At 34.6% G+C, this 12787-nt stretch overlaps 1 protein-coding gene and 1 pseudogene across 3 annotated transcripts; both read left to right on the top strand.

The window, feature by feature from the left end:
• The first annotated feature begins 295 nt into the window (after positions 1 to 295).
• LOC145097347 (TMV resistance protein N-like) lies at positions 296 to 5114 on the top strand. 2 transcript variants are annotated; one of them, XM_079034878.1, is made up of 6 exons: positions 296 to 938; positions 1184 to 2273; positions 2366 to 2608; positions 2702 to 4521; positions 4736 to 4885; positions 4975 to 5114. In XM_079034878.1, the coding sequence occupies exons 1-4, from the start codon at positions 460 to 462 to the stop codon at positions 4463 to 4465; spliced, it is 3576 nt and encodes a 1191-aa protein (XP_078891004.1). In that variant the 5' UTR covers positions 296 to 459; the 3' UTR covers positions 4466 to 4521; positions 4736 to 4885; positions 4975 to 5114. The 2 variants fall into 2 exon arrangements, with proteins under 2 accessions (XP_078891004.1, XP_078891003.1); XM_079034877.1 differs by having other exon boundaries at positions 4736 to 4905.
• Positions 5115 to 7561: 2447 nt separating this feature from the next.
• LOC145097343 (TMV resistance protein N-like) lies at positions 7562 to 12489 on the top strand (annotated as a pseudogene). The gene is made up of 6 exons (XR_013704321.1): positions 7562 to 8162; positions 8431 to 9535; positions 9629 to 9925; positions 10030 to 11738; positions 11935 to 11986; positions 12120 to 12489. The product of XR_013704321.1 is annotated as a TMV resistance protein N-like (transcript).
• The last annotated feature ends 298 nt before the right edge of the window (positions 12490 to 12787 follow it).

The following is a 12787-nucleotide window of genomic DNA, read 5'->3' as shown; positions in this document are numbered from 1 at the left end:
AATTTCAAAAGAATCCCAAACACCCTTTTGAAAATCAAAACCATAACAAAACATTTTCAAGCAAACGATCTATATAAAGGGTATAAAGGGAATCAGGAGCTCTAACGATTACAGTAATTAAATTAATTACATTTAAGTACTGGATATGTGTTCATAAACAAATAGAATAAAATAAGTAAAAGTATGGAGCACATAGTCATATAATACAATCTTTTTCAAAAGAAATTGTCTTTTCAAATAAAGCTACTGACTTTTTCTTGACCAAACAAGTAACTTTTCATTTCCACTCAATTCCAGCTTTTCCAAACACACATATTCCGTTCACATTCCCTTACAAGTTAGAAGTAATTTATCGAAACCAAGTTTCTTTACTCGATTCATCGCATCCAAGTGTCATTTTGCATAAACTTCGCCAACAAAGATTTGATTGTTATTAGGATCCTTCAATCATACCTTCAAATGGCGTCTTCTTCAACTTCATCCGTTGACAAGAGCTTTAAATACGATGTATTTTTGAGTTTTAGGGGCGAAGATACTCGTACGAACTTCATTGATCATCTTTATCATGCTCTTCAGAACAAAAGCATCCATACTTATAAGGACGATGAGAAAATCAAAAAAGGGAAAAACATCAGTGATGAGCTCATCGGATCCATTGAAGACTCCAAATTTTACATCATTGTTTTCTCCAAGAACTACGCCTCTTCATCCTGGTGCTTGGATGAACTTGTGAAGATAATGGAGTGCCAGAGGACAAACGAGCATACTACTTACCCTGTCTTCTATGACGTGGAACCTTCAGAAGTCCGCAAACAAAGCGGGCCAGTGGCGGAAGCGTTTGCAAAACATGAAAAGGAAGAAGCTGCTGGGAAATGGAGAGAGGCTCTGAAAGAATCGGCGGATCTCTCTGGATGGGAGTTGAAGAAGACTGCTGATGGGTAATTCTTTGATCATTCCCTGCAATATTATTGTTTGAATCTTTTTGATTTAGCATATAACCTGGATATAAAATCTCGTACATGGCATCTTAAATTGTCAAATTTTAAGTCTTGTCCAAAGAATAACCATGGAATATGATTATGTAACTATGCTATTTTTCATGTGGGGCTGTATGTTATAGATCTGAAAGTGACTGGTCATATGGAATTTTGAGTAAGCTAATTGAATTTTATTTAAAATACAGGCATGAAGCTAAATTTATCAAAAGAATAGTTGAAGAGATATCACTAGAGTTACGTTCAATCAGTTTCAACATTGATGAAAAGTTGGTAGGAATGGAGACCCGGATCAAAAATCTTGCTCCATCTTTAGGAATTGGTTGTGATGATGTCCGAATGATCGGTATCAAGGGGATGGGAGGTGGTGGAAAAACAACTTTGGCAAGAGCTGTTTTTGATCACATATCCTTTCGGTTTGAAGGTAAAAGCTTTGTTGAAAATGTTAGGGAAAATGCTTCTTTGTCCAGTTTGAAGTCGTTACAAAAGCAAGTCATCGCAGATGTCTTCAATGAAGACTTAAGAGTAAGTAGTGTTTCTGATGGGAAACACATGATGAAGAGGAGGCTGCGTGATAAAAAGGTTCTTGTTGTTCTTGATGATGTTGATCATATAAACCAACTTGAGGTGTTAGCAGGCGAGCCTAACTGGTTTAAGGCAGGAAGTGTAATTATCATTACAACAAGAGATGAGCAAGTGCTGGTAGCGCACGGAGTGAAGTTCATTCATGATGTCAATCTGCTATCAGATAAGGAGGCAATTTGCCTCTTCAATAGGTTTGCATTTGGGAGAGATATTCCCATTCAAGGGTATGAAGAGCTATCAAGAAAAGTTGTACTTTATGCGGCTGGTCTTCCATTGACGATTACGGTTCTGGGTTCGTTTCTATGTGGAAAAGATGAGCTTGAATGGATAGATGCCCTAGAAAGACTAAAAACGATTCCGGAAACAGAAACTTTGAAAAAACTGGAATTAAGCTATACATGTCTAGAGGAGGATTACAAGGAAATATTCCTAGATGTTGCATGCATCATGAAAGGTTGGCAGAAAGATGATGCTATCAAAGCGCTCAAAAGCTGTGGATTTCATGCTAGAAATGGTTTAAGAGTTCTTCAACAAAAATCTCTTATAACTATTAATTATGATTACCTAGGCATGCATGACCATATTGTAGAAATGGGTAGGAATATTGTTCGTCGTTGGCTCCCCAATAAGCCTCATAAACATAGCCGATTGTGGAAAATCGATGAAATTAAAGATATACTGGCTAATGATTTGGTAAGGATAAAGTTTACTTGTATGTTGGGAAAAATCAACACATTTATAGTTATTATGACACAAGTTTCATGGTGACTTCTTTTTGCTTGCAGGGTACTAAAGCGACAAGATGTATACGATTCCACTCTAAGAACTTCAATCCGCATATTTTTATAAAAGGTCTAAGAAAGATGAAGGAGCTTAGATTTCTTTCGGTTAGTGGAGATTGTTCCAGTGATTACGAGTTTGGTATACTCGGTCCAGACTTCCCAAATGCTTTACGATATCTACATTGGACCAGTTACCCTTTTAGATCTTTACCCACAGCATTTCAAGCAAGTAATCTTAAAATTATGGTTGGTTGATTGTTTTGCATAATTCATTATAATGCTATACATACATCGTTTTCTTATTATACCAATATGCATTTTTCTTTCTGCTTATTTTAGGTCCTTAACAAGCTCAAATTCCTTGACCTCAGTTGTTCAATGTTGAGGACCCTTGACCTTGGGTTGGCACCAAATCTTGAAGAGTTGATTCTTGTTGAATGCACATATTTGGAAAAACTTCACTTGCCTGGAAGATGTTTAAATCTAAGATGCTTAATACTTCCCGGTTCAAGTTTGAGAACCCTTGACATTGGACTGACTCCGAATCTTGAAAAGTTAGATCTTAAAAAGTCTTACTGTTTGGAAGAACTTCACATGGGCAGTGAATGTCAAAAGGTCACCGAACTCATTATTAGTCATTCAAATTTGAGGACCCTTGACCTTGGGATGACTCCAAATCTCAAGAAGTTACATCTCAAAGAGTGTCGTAAATTGGAAAAACTTCACACTCCCATTGGATGTCTAAAAAAGCTTGTCCAGGGAGACTTAAGTGGTTGTTTGAGGTTTGGATCTTTTAGGTTTAACATAGAGGATAATACTTCTTGTAGTGTGGATGAGTCACTTGAGGTTGGTCCTTTAGCAGAGTTACATCTGTTTGTAGAGTCTATAGAAAGATGCCTACTTCACCCTGACAACAACTTGCCAAAGTTTCGGTTTGACTGTGATTATAAAGAAGATCGACCCTCATTGACTAGAAATCTTGAGATACTTTTTTCTGTAGGTATGTGTGCTTGCACAAACCTTGAGATGTTTTCACAAAGCATTTGTGGTTTACAACGTTTAAGAAAGCTTGAACTCAAAGGCAGTTTTGTAGAGGCGATCAAGGACCTTGACCAGTTAGAATCTCTTGAGGAGCTAATATTGTTGTCAACAAATATAAACCATCTTCCAGATAGCATTTTTAAGTTGAAACATCTGAAATCTCTTAAACTTAATGATTTACGGCTTCTTGAGAGGTTACCTGAGGATATTGGCCATTTAGAATGTCTGGAGGAGCTTAGTTTGTTGATTACAAATATTAAACACCTCCCTGATAGCATTTATATGTTTAAACATCTGAAATCCCTGAAACTTAGATTGTGTTTGCTTCTTGAGAAGTTACCTGAGAATCTTGGCCTATTAAAACATTTAGAGGAGCTAGCCTTGTCATGTACAAATGTTAAACATCTTCCGGATAGCATTTGCATGTTGAAACACCTGAAATATCTTGAACTTTATCATTGTTCGCTGCTTGAAAAGCTACCACACGATCTTGGCCGATTAGAACATTTAGAGGAGCTACATTTGTCAAAAGCAGAGATTAAACATCTTCCGGGCAGCATTTGTATGTTGAAAAGTCTGAAATATCTCAAAATTTATGATTGCTCATTGCATGAGAAGTTACCTGAGGATCTTGGGCGATTAGGATGTTTAGAGGAGCTAGATTTGTCATTTACAAATATCAAACATCTTCCGGATAGCATTTGCATGTTGAAACGCCTGAAATATCTTAAACTTTATCATTGTTCGCTGCTTGAGAAGTTACCACAGAATCTTGGCCAATTAGAACGTTTAGAGGTGCTAAGCCTAGGGAAGTGTGAATTGTTAAAAAATATCCCAAATAGCATCTGTGAGATGAAATGTCTAACATGTCTCCATCTCCGCGATTGTATTCGAGTTGAGAAATTGCCTGAGGAACTTGAACGTTTGGAATGTTTAGAAGAGTTGGATATAAAAGGTACAAGCATAAGTCATCTTCCTCATAGCATTATTTTGTTGAAAGGTCTGCATATTATTTGGTTTACACCCGCACGACGAGTCTCGTCTACCGTGCTCCAGGGATGATTTTGAGAACTTCTGGTGGCTAAGAAAAAACAAGTCAAATAGAACTATTGTAAAAGGTACTTTCTGTGTTTTTTTTTATTCACCATGTTACATGATTTCAATATTGAAATTATTATGATGATAATTAATTTTTTAGCCAAAATCAAGATTATAACTAAAAAGATACAAATCAAACAGAACTATTTTAAAAGCTAGTTTTATTTTGTGCTCTTATATTGTTGTTTGTACATGTCAAAAAACTGATTTGATCATATATCTGATTTCTATCAGGCAGCTGCATCGATTCTGTTCTTTATCAACCATCGTGATATCTGGGGTGAATGTTTTGTTGATTGAGATTAATCTGGTATCTATGTAGGGGATCTACTTATTATCTCAACCCATGTTACTTTGTTCTCAGCATCCTCTACTGATAATTTGGTACAGATCTTCCTCTTGAGGTATAACTAAACTATATCTCATCATTCCCATGGATTTCTGTTAATAATTGGTGGTCATAATTGTTTCAGGATCTTGAGCTTCTACAGTTTCACCAATTAGTATGTATATATGGAGAGCTGAGTGCCTCATTACTGAAGTTCTGTGTATTTTTCTTCATTTTAGTCAGAGATAATTTGAAAAATACTGTTATAACCTGGTTCATCCTCAATTGTTTTCCCATAAAAAAAGTTAAATTAAATTAATTAGTTTTGGAGTAAAGAAATGCTGAGAAATGATTTAAACACATACTCTGGTAATTTCTTTATATCCCGTCTCTCTTATAACATGTGATGTGACATGTATGTACCAGGTTATATGCATGGATAATCTATTATAGTTGGATAGATTATCCAAGTATAATGTTATAATAAGGAAAAAAAATTGAAAGTAAAATGATATAATTGGGTAGATTTTTCAAAGTGTAATGTTTTAATAAGAAAAAATAAAATAAAATGTACACTGCTATAACTGGAAAATATAATGTTCTAATAAGAAAAAGGTTGAAAGTACAATGCTATAGTTAGGTAGATTTTTCAAAACATAATGTTTTAATAAGAAAAAAAAACTAGAAGTACAATGCTATATTTGGGTACAGCTCTCAAAGTATAATATTCTAATAAGAATTTTTTTTTTCAAAGTACAATGCTTTAATAAGAAAAAACAGGAACATTGTTGCAATCGAAAGAACTGAATGTAGGATGCTATACTACATAAATAAATGAAAGTACATTGCTATATCTAAGATTTGTTTGATATTTATGTATTTATGTATATTTGTATAAATGTATGCATGTATGTATCAGCATGATTTTCCACATTATATTACAATTTGGAAGTGGTTGATCTTTTATCATCCACAATATAATCTATGTGTTCACCTTAAAATATGCATGAATACCTTTGATGATGAGGTCGAGACTTTCTCATTATCAAGAGTTTTTTGAACTGCAAAATAAATTGTTGTTTGCATTCATCATTTAATGTACAACCCTAAAAGCCTGCACATAAGTTGTCTTTGCAAAGTCATTGTAGGTCTTCTTTGTAACTTCGTTTTTAGACTTAGAGCTTAATGCTTTGTATTTTGAAATAGAATTTTAGCTTATTGCTCTTGCCCTATTTTTTCATGGATCAACCCAAACTGGATCCTGATTAACAATAATATTGTAGTTTGAAAAGTTAAGAATCATCTCATGTGTTGTGTGTTTGTTGATCGCAACCTTAGATGTATTGTGCATACAATTTTGATAGGTTTCATGTTAAAGTTGCGATATTATGGGAAAAAGTTATAGTACATTTTTCAGATTGTTGGTTCTCTCAAATTTACAAAATTAGAAAGAAAAAAAAAAAGAGCTTTTACCCTACAGAAAAGTTTGTAATCGGTTATCATTTTTTTTTTGAAAATCACTTTGGAAAACTGTGCTGTTAATACTTGGTAACATCAGTATGGTAATGAGGAATCTAATATTTTGTAGCGTACTTGGTTATATGGTATATTATGTGATGATAAATTGTTGGGAAATTGGGGTGATAGGATAGGTCAAGATATTAATCAATACCTAAGAATTGGTTATATGGTATCTGCTTGATTTGATGATAAATTGTTGGAAATTGGGATGATAGGATCCTAGATATTGATCAATATTTTGACCCGCTTATCTATTATCTCCCCTTTGGAAATTGGGCCTATCTTTGGATTTTCCATGTCTAAATATATATTTAGTCTTTTTAGGGATTTTGTGTAATATTTGACATCTAAAACTTTATTTAAATATCCTCAAGAAAAATATATTAATTAGATGAGTTGTATACGTGTGTTTTAAGTGAAGTTGAAAACTTCAAAGTAATCTAATGTAATATTTAACAGATTTGCTTTTCCTAGACCTTTTTTTTGTGAGTAAATGGCAAGACTTATGTAGTTAACATAAGTAACTCACAATCAAAAAAGAAAATAAAAGAGAATTGAGAAGGGACTAATGTTTATTGGTTGATGGGACATTGGATAGTATATATCGAACTGCAGCAGGCTAGCTAAAGCCTACAACTACAATTGCGAAACAGTATAATGCATATTAAAATAATTAATATAACTTCACATATCAACTTCAAATTGTTTAAATATAATTTTAAAAGGTATCTACAAAATAGAATAATATAACCTTTTTTAATCCTTTTAAAAACAATTAGATATTTATATGTGTAAGTAATAAGATATTTATTCTGGATTTAATGATAATAGAAATCTATCATATTTTTGGAATGCAAATTACTTACAATATTGATGAAAAAAACAGTGTCAATTTTTAGGAGAATAAGACAGCATCACTTTTTTTATTTTTTTTTTTTAATTATTAAGAAATGTATACGAAATATATAGAACAATCATTTTTGGAATAAAAGAATTACATAAAAAAAATTGCATATAAAGCATAATAGTCCTCTCCAAACTTCAAAGGAAAATAAATAGTGGATGAAAGATGAAAGGTTCTTTAGTTTTTTAAATGGTTTAAATAAGTAATAATGGCCCTTTCTCTTTTAACCAAAAAGCATCTTTGTTTTCTCCACTATATTCCAAAGGTTCTCCAAACAAACACATCACGTTCACACACCTTTTCTAGATTCTTTCTGCTCTTGATAGTAAGTCAACTCATCTCATATTCTCATCCAAGTCTATTTGCAACCATATTCCATAAACTCTCTCCAAAGATTTGATTTTTATAGAATCCTTCAAGCATACCTCAATGGCATATTCTTCAACTTCATCCATTCGCAAGAGCTTTAAGTATGATGTGTTTTTGAGTTTTAGGGGTGAAGACACTGGTTCCAATTTCGTGGATCACCTTTATTACGCTCTTCAGCAGAAAAACATTCACACATACAAGGACGACGAGGGAATTAAGAAAGGGAAAAGGATCAGTGATGAGCTCATCAGATCGATTGAAGAGTCTAGATTTTACATCATTATTTTCTCCAAGAACTATGCCTCTTCTTCTTGGTGTTTAGATGAGCTTGTGAAGATAATGGAATGTCACGGGACTACAGAGCATACTGCTTATCCTGTCTTCTATGATGTTGAGCCATCTGAAGTACGCAGACAAAGTGGGACAGTTGAAGAAGCCTTTTCCAAGCACAAAATGGAAGAGGCTTCTGGGAAATGGAGGGAGGCTCTTAAAGAAGCTGCTGATCTTGCTGGGTGGGAGTTAAAGAACACTACTGATGGGTAATTCTTTCATCAGATCTATGTAATATTCTTGTAATTTTGTTTCTTTCTGATCTACTTTTACACTGAATTTAAGAAGCTCGTCCATAGGATCTTATGTTGGTTTGTCAAATTTAAACTACAATTCTCAGTTATTTGGAATGAATAAATATCAATTTTATATGATTATAGGACTCTGTTATTACTTCAAATACATTTTTTTTAGATCTGAAACTAGTTGGGCATGTTGGATTTTGAGTATGCTAATTGAATCTGCTTTGATATACAGGCATGAAGCAAAATTCATCCAAAAAATAGTTGAAGAGCTTTCACTAGAGTTACGATCCATTAGTTTGACAGTTGATGAAAAATTAGTAGGAATGGAGACTCGAATCAAAGATGTTGTATCATCCTTAGGAAGTGGTATCGATGATGTTCGCATGATTGGGATCAAGGGGATGGGAGGTGGTGGGAAGACGACTTTGGCAAGAGCTGTTTTTGATCAAATATCCTTTCAGTTTGAAGGTAAAAGCTTCGTGGAGAATGTGAGGGAAGTTTCAAATGCTTCTCTGTCCGGTTTGAAGTCTTTGCAAAAACAAATCCTTCGGGATGTCTTAAATGATAAATGCATCAGTGTAAGTAGTGTGTATGATGGGAAACACGTTATCAAGAGGATGATGCATGATAGAAAGGTTCTTGTTGTTCTAGATGATGTGGATAATATCGACCAACTTGAGGCATTGGCAGGTGAAACTAATTGGTTTAAGCCAGGCAGTAGAATTATCATCACAACAAGAGATGAACAAGTGCTAGTTTCACACCGTGTGCAGTTTATACGTGACATCAATCTGTTATCAGATAAAGAAGCAGTTTGCCTCTTCAGTAGGTATGCATTTGGTAGAGATAGTCCAATTCAAGGGTATGAGAAGCTATCTAGAGAAGTTATACGTTATGCAGCTGGTCTCCCCTTAACGCTAAGAGTTTTGGGTTCGTTTCTTTGTGGTAAAATTGAGCTTGAATGGATAGATGCCCTAGAAAGACTTTAAACGATTCCATTATCAGAAACTTTGAAAAAATTAGAATTAAGCTATATTGGTCTAGAGGAGGATTACAAGGAAATATTCCTAGATGTTGCATGCATTTTGAAAGGTTGGCCGAAGGAGGTTACAATCAAAGCGCTTGAAAGCTGTGGATTTCATGCTAGAAATGGTTTAAGAGTTCTTGAGCAAAAATCTCTCATAACTATTTCTGATAATAATTTGTGTGTGGGCATGCACGACCATATTGAAGAAATGGGCAGGAATATTGTCCGTCGTGCCCATCCAGATAAGCCTTATAAACATAGCCGATTGTGGATTAGTGATGAAATTGAAGATGTATTGGCTAACGATTTGGTAAGGATCAAGTTTATTTGTAAGTTAGAAAAAGCTATCACAAATTTTTTTTGTTAAGACATAAGTTTCATAGTGACTTCATTTGGATTATAGGGTACCAAAGCAACAAGATATATAAAATTCCACAATTGGAAGCTCAATCCGCACATTATTATAAAAGGTCTTAGAAAGATGAAGGAACTAAGATTTCTTTCAATGGATCTGGGATATCGTTTGCAGTGTTGGGAATTTGATATTGTCAGCCCAGACTTCCCAAATGCTTTACGATATCTGGATTTGAAGCATTACCCCTTTAGTTCTTTACCGGAAACATTTCAAGCAAATAATCTTGTCGCACTTGAGATGGTTGACAGCAAAATCGTACAACTTTGGGAAGTGGGAGAAAGAAAGGTAGACATATAGTTGATTCATTCTATTGCATGATTCATTAAATATGTTATACATCTATTTCTTTGGTATTAAACGAATATTCATATTGTTTTTGCTTATGCTAGGTTCTTAACAAGCTCAAATACCTTGACCTCAGTCGTTCCATGTTGAGGACCCTTGACCTTGGACTTACTCCAAATCTCGAGACATTGAATCTTGGAGGATGTTCCAACTTGGAGGATCTTCATATTCCCATTGGATGTTTAAAGCTCATGTCTATTAACATCAGTATGTCAAGGTTGAGGACCCTTGACCTTAGTTTTGCTCGGAATCTCAAGAAGTTATTACTTGACAAATGCTTCGATTTGATAGATCTTCACATGCCGAGTTGTTCAAATCTCGAAGTACTACTACTCTCTAGGTCAAAGTTAAGAACCCTTGACATCAAGCTGACTCCGAATCTCAAGTATTTGGATCTTAATAATTGTTATTATTTGGAAGAACTTCACATGGTTAATGTATGTGAAAATCTCACCTATCTTGAAATTAGTCATTCAAAGTTGAGAACCCTTGACCTTGGGTTGACTCCAAATCTGGAGAGGTTAGATCTTAATACATGTTCTAATTTGGTAGAACTTCACACTCCCATTAGATGTCTACAAAAGCTTATCTACTTAGACGTAAGTGGTTGCTTGAGGTTTAGAGATTTTTTGTTTAACCTAAAGTGTGATGCTTCTTGTAGTGTGGAGGAATCACTTGAGGTTGTTCCTTTAGCTGAGTTACATGTTGTTGCAAAGTCCCTAGAACAATGCCCACTTCACCCCGACAACGACTTGCCAAACTTCCGCTTTAGTTATTTTTATAAGGAAGATCACCACTCATTGACTAGAAATCTTGAGATGCTTATTTCTATAGGTATGTGTGCTTGCACAAACCTTGAGACATTTTCAGGAAGCATTTGTGGGTTACAACGTTTAAGGAAGCTTAAACTAGAAGGCAGTATTCAAGAGGCGCCCAAGGACCTCGGCCAGTTAGAATGTCTTGAGGAGCTGATTTTCTTGTCTACAAAGATTAATCATCTTCCGGAGAGCATGTGTAAGCTGAAACATCTTAAATCTCTGAAACTTATATCCTGTTGGTTTCTTGAGAAGTTACCCGAGGATCTTGGCGGATTAGAACGTCTAGAGGAGCTGACTTTGTTTTGTACATTGATTAAAGATCTTCCAGATAGCATTTGTATGTTGAAACATCTGAAATCTCTCGAACTGTTCTCTTGTTCATTGCTTGAGAAGTTACCTGAGGAGTTTGGCCGATTAAAACTGCTGGAAAAGCTAGAGTTGTCGCATGCAAAGATTACACATCTTCCAGATAGCATTTGTATGTTGAAACAGATGAAACATATCGACCTTCATAATTGTTCGTTGCTTGAGAAGTTACCCGAGGATCTTGGCCGATTAGAATGTTTAGAGAAGCTAATCATAATAAACTGTAAGTTATTACAGAATATCCCGATAAGCATCTGTAGGATGAAATGTCTAAAAGATTTCCATCTCCGCTATTGTATTGGGATTGAGAAATTGCCTGAGGAACTTGGAAGTTTAGATTGCTTAAAAGAGCTAGATATAGAAGGTACAATCATAAGCCATCTTCCACAGAGTATTCTTTTGTTGAAAGGTCTCCGTATTATTGGGTCGAGAGAGCTTCTTCAGTCATCTGGTTTTACATCAGAGATACGAATCCAAGAACACGAAACGTCGTGTTACGTAGTGGTGGGATGATTTTGAGAAGCTCAAAAGACCTGGAAAAGCCAGTTCACAAAGAACTATTGTAACAGGTACTTTCTCTGTTTTCTAGTGGTCATGCATCTTACTTTGATTTCAATGGACATTGATCTGACAATAAGTAAATCATAAGCTTAAAATAAACAAATTATATTTATATACAATAAAGGGTACTATACATACGAGAAGAATCCTTGATATAGTTCTAAGCATGGTTTCATTGACTATCCATTCATTGTTTGTGTTTAGATTGGAGCCTTATCCGATTTGAAAAACTGGCCAGACTTCACAGATCCAACGGGTGAAATTTCATTTTCGTGTTAAATTATGTGTATAATCCTGATATGCAAAAACGTTAAACCGTTAGAGATAAATGCAAGAAATAGCTATGTACCTTTTAATTTTTATTCACCACTCCCTTTTTCTTATTGCAGGTGCCAGGTTTTTATCATTTATTTGGCAATGATCCTGATGCCATTGTTACCCGATAATCTGAAGTCCAAGTTAAGCTACAATAGATCATCCACATTGTTTTGAAATTGCTTCTATTGAATCAAATGACATTCTAATTTAGTTTGCAAATCATTTCAAAACATAATTACATGCGCATTTGTGACTAAAGTATAATGATCCAATCATTTGAACATCAAAAAAGTGAATCAAGTTCCAAAAAAGTTAAATAAGCTTCAAAATCTTCCCAATGCTTTGTTAAACTTAGATGGAATCCACAATTGTTGTAGCTTCGAAGCGCTTCCCAAAACCACTAAAAAAATAGCCATGAATGAAAAGAATGAGAGTATACTAGTGATCTACTAACTAAAACTCATTAGAAGTATCATCTAAACATTCTTAATGGGATGATTTTTAGATTTGTGGTCACCAAAACCAAGATCGAAATTATAAATAAGATGAAGGGAGATTATACCTTTCTTAAGCTGTAATCAATTCCTAGCAATAATACTTCCATGTGCGATTCTAGATCCAACCTCAAGCATTGAACTCTTCTTCCTTTCCCTTTCTTCAAATTCGTTTTCCATTCAAATGGGTATAGACGAGAAGGTGTTATGACTAGCTTTTCAACATTTTACGACTAACTAACGCC

Source organism: Lactuca serriola, chromosome 4 (genome assembly GCF_051521515.1).
Source record: "Lactuca serriola cultivar US96UC23 chromosome 4, Lser_US96UC23_V15, whole genome shotgun sequence".
NCBI classification, from domain to species: domain Eukaryota; kingdom Viridiplantae; phylum Streptophyta; class Magnoliopsida; order Asterales; family Asteraceae; genus Lactuca; species Lactuca serriola.
This window is presented reverse-complemented; position numbering and strand designations above follow the sequence as displayed.

Bases quoted from the DNA above. Each gene is read 5' to 3' on its own strand.
- LOC145097347 (XM_079034878.1), top strand. From the start codon at position 460: ATGGCGTCTTCTTCAACTTCATCCGTTGACAAGAGCTTTAAATACGAT. The intron at 939-1,183 runs GTAATTCTTTGA...TTTAAAATACAG, and splicing joins TTGAAGAAGACTGCTGATGG to GCATGAAGCTAAATTTATCA. The intron at 2,609-2,701 runs GTTGGTTGATTG...TGCTTATTTTAG, and splicing joins CAAGTAATCTTAAAATTATG to GTCCTTAACAAGCTCAAATT.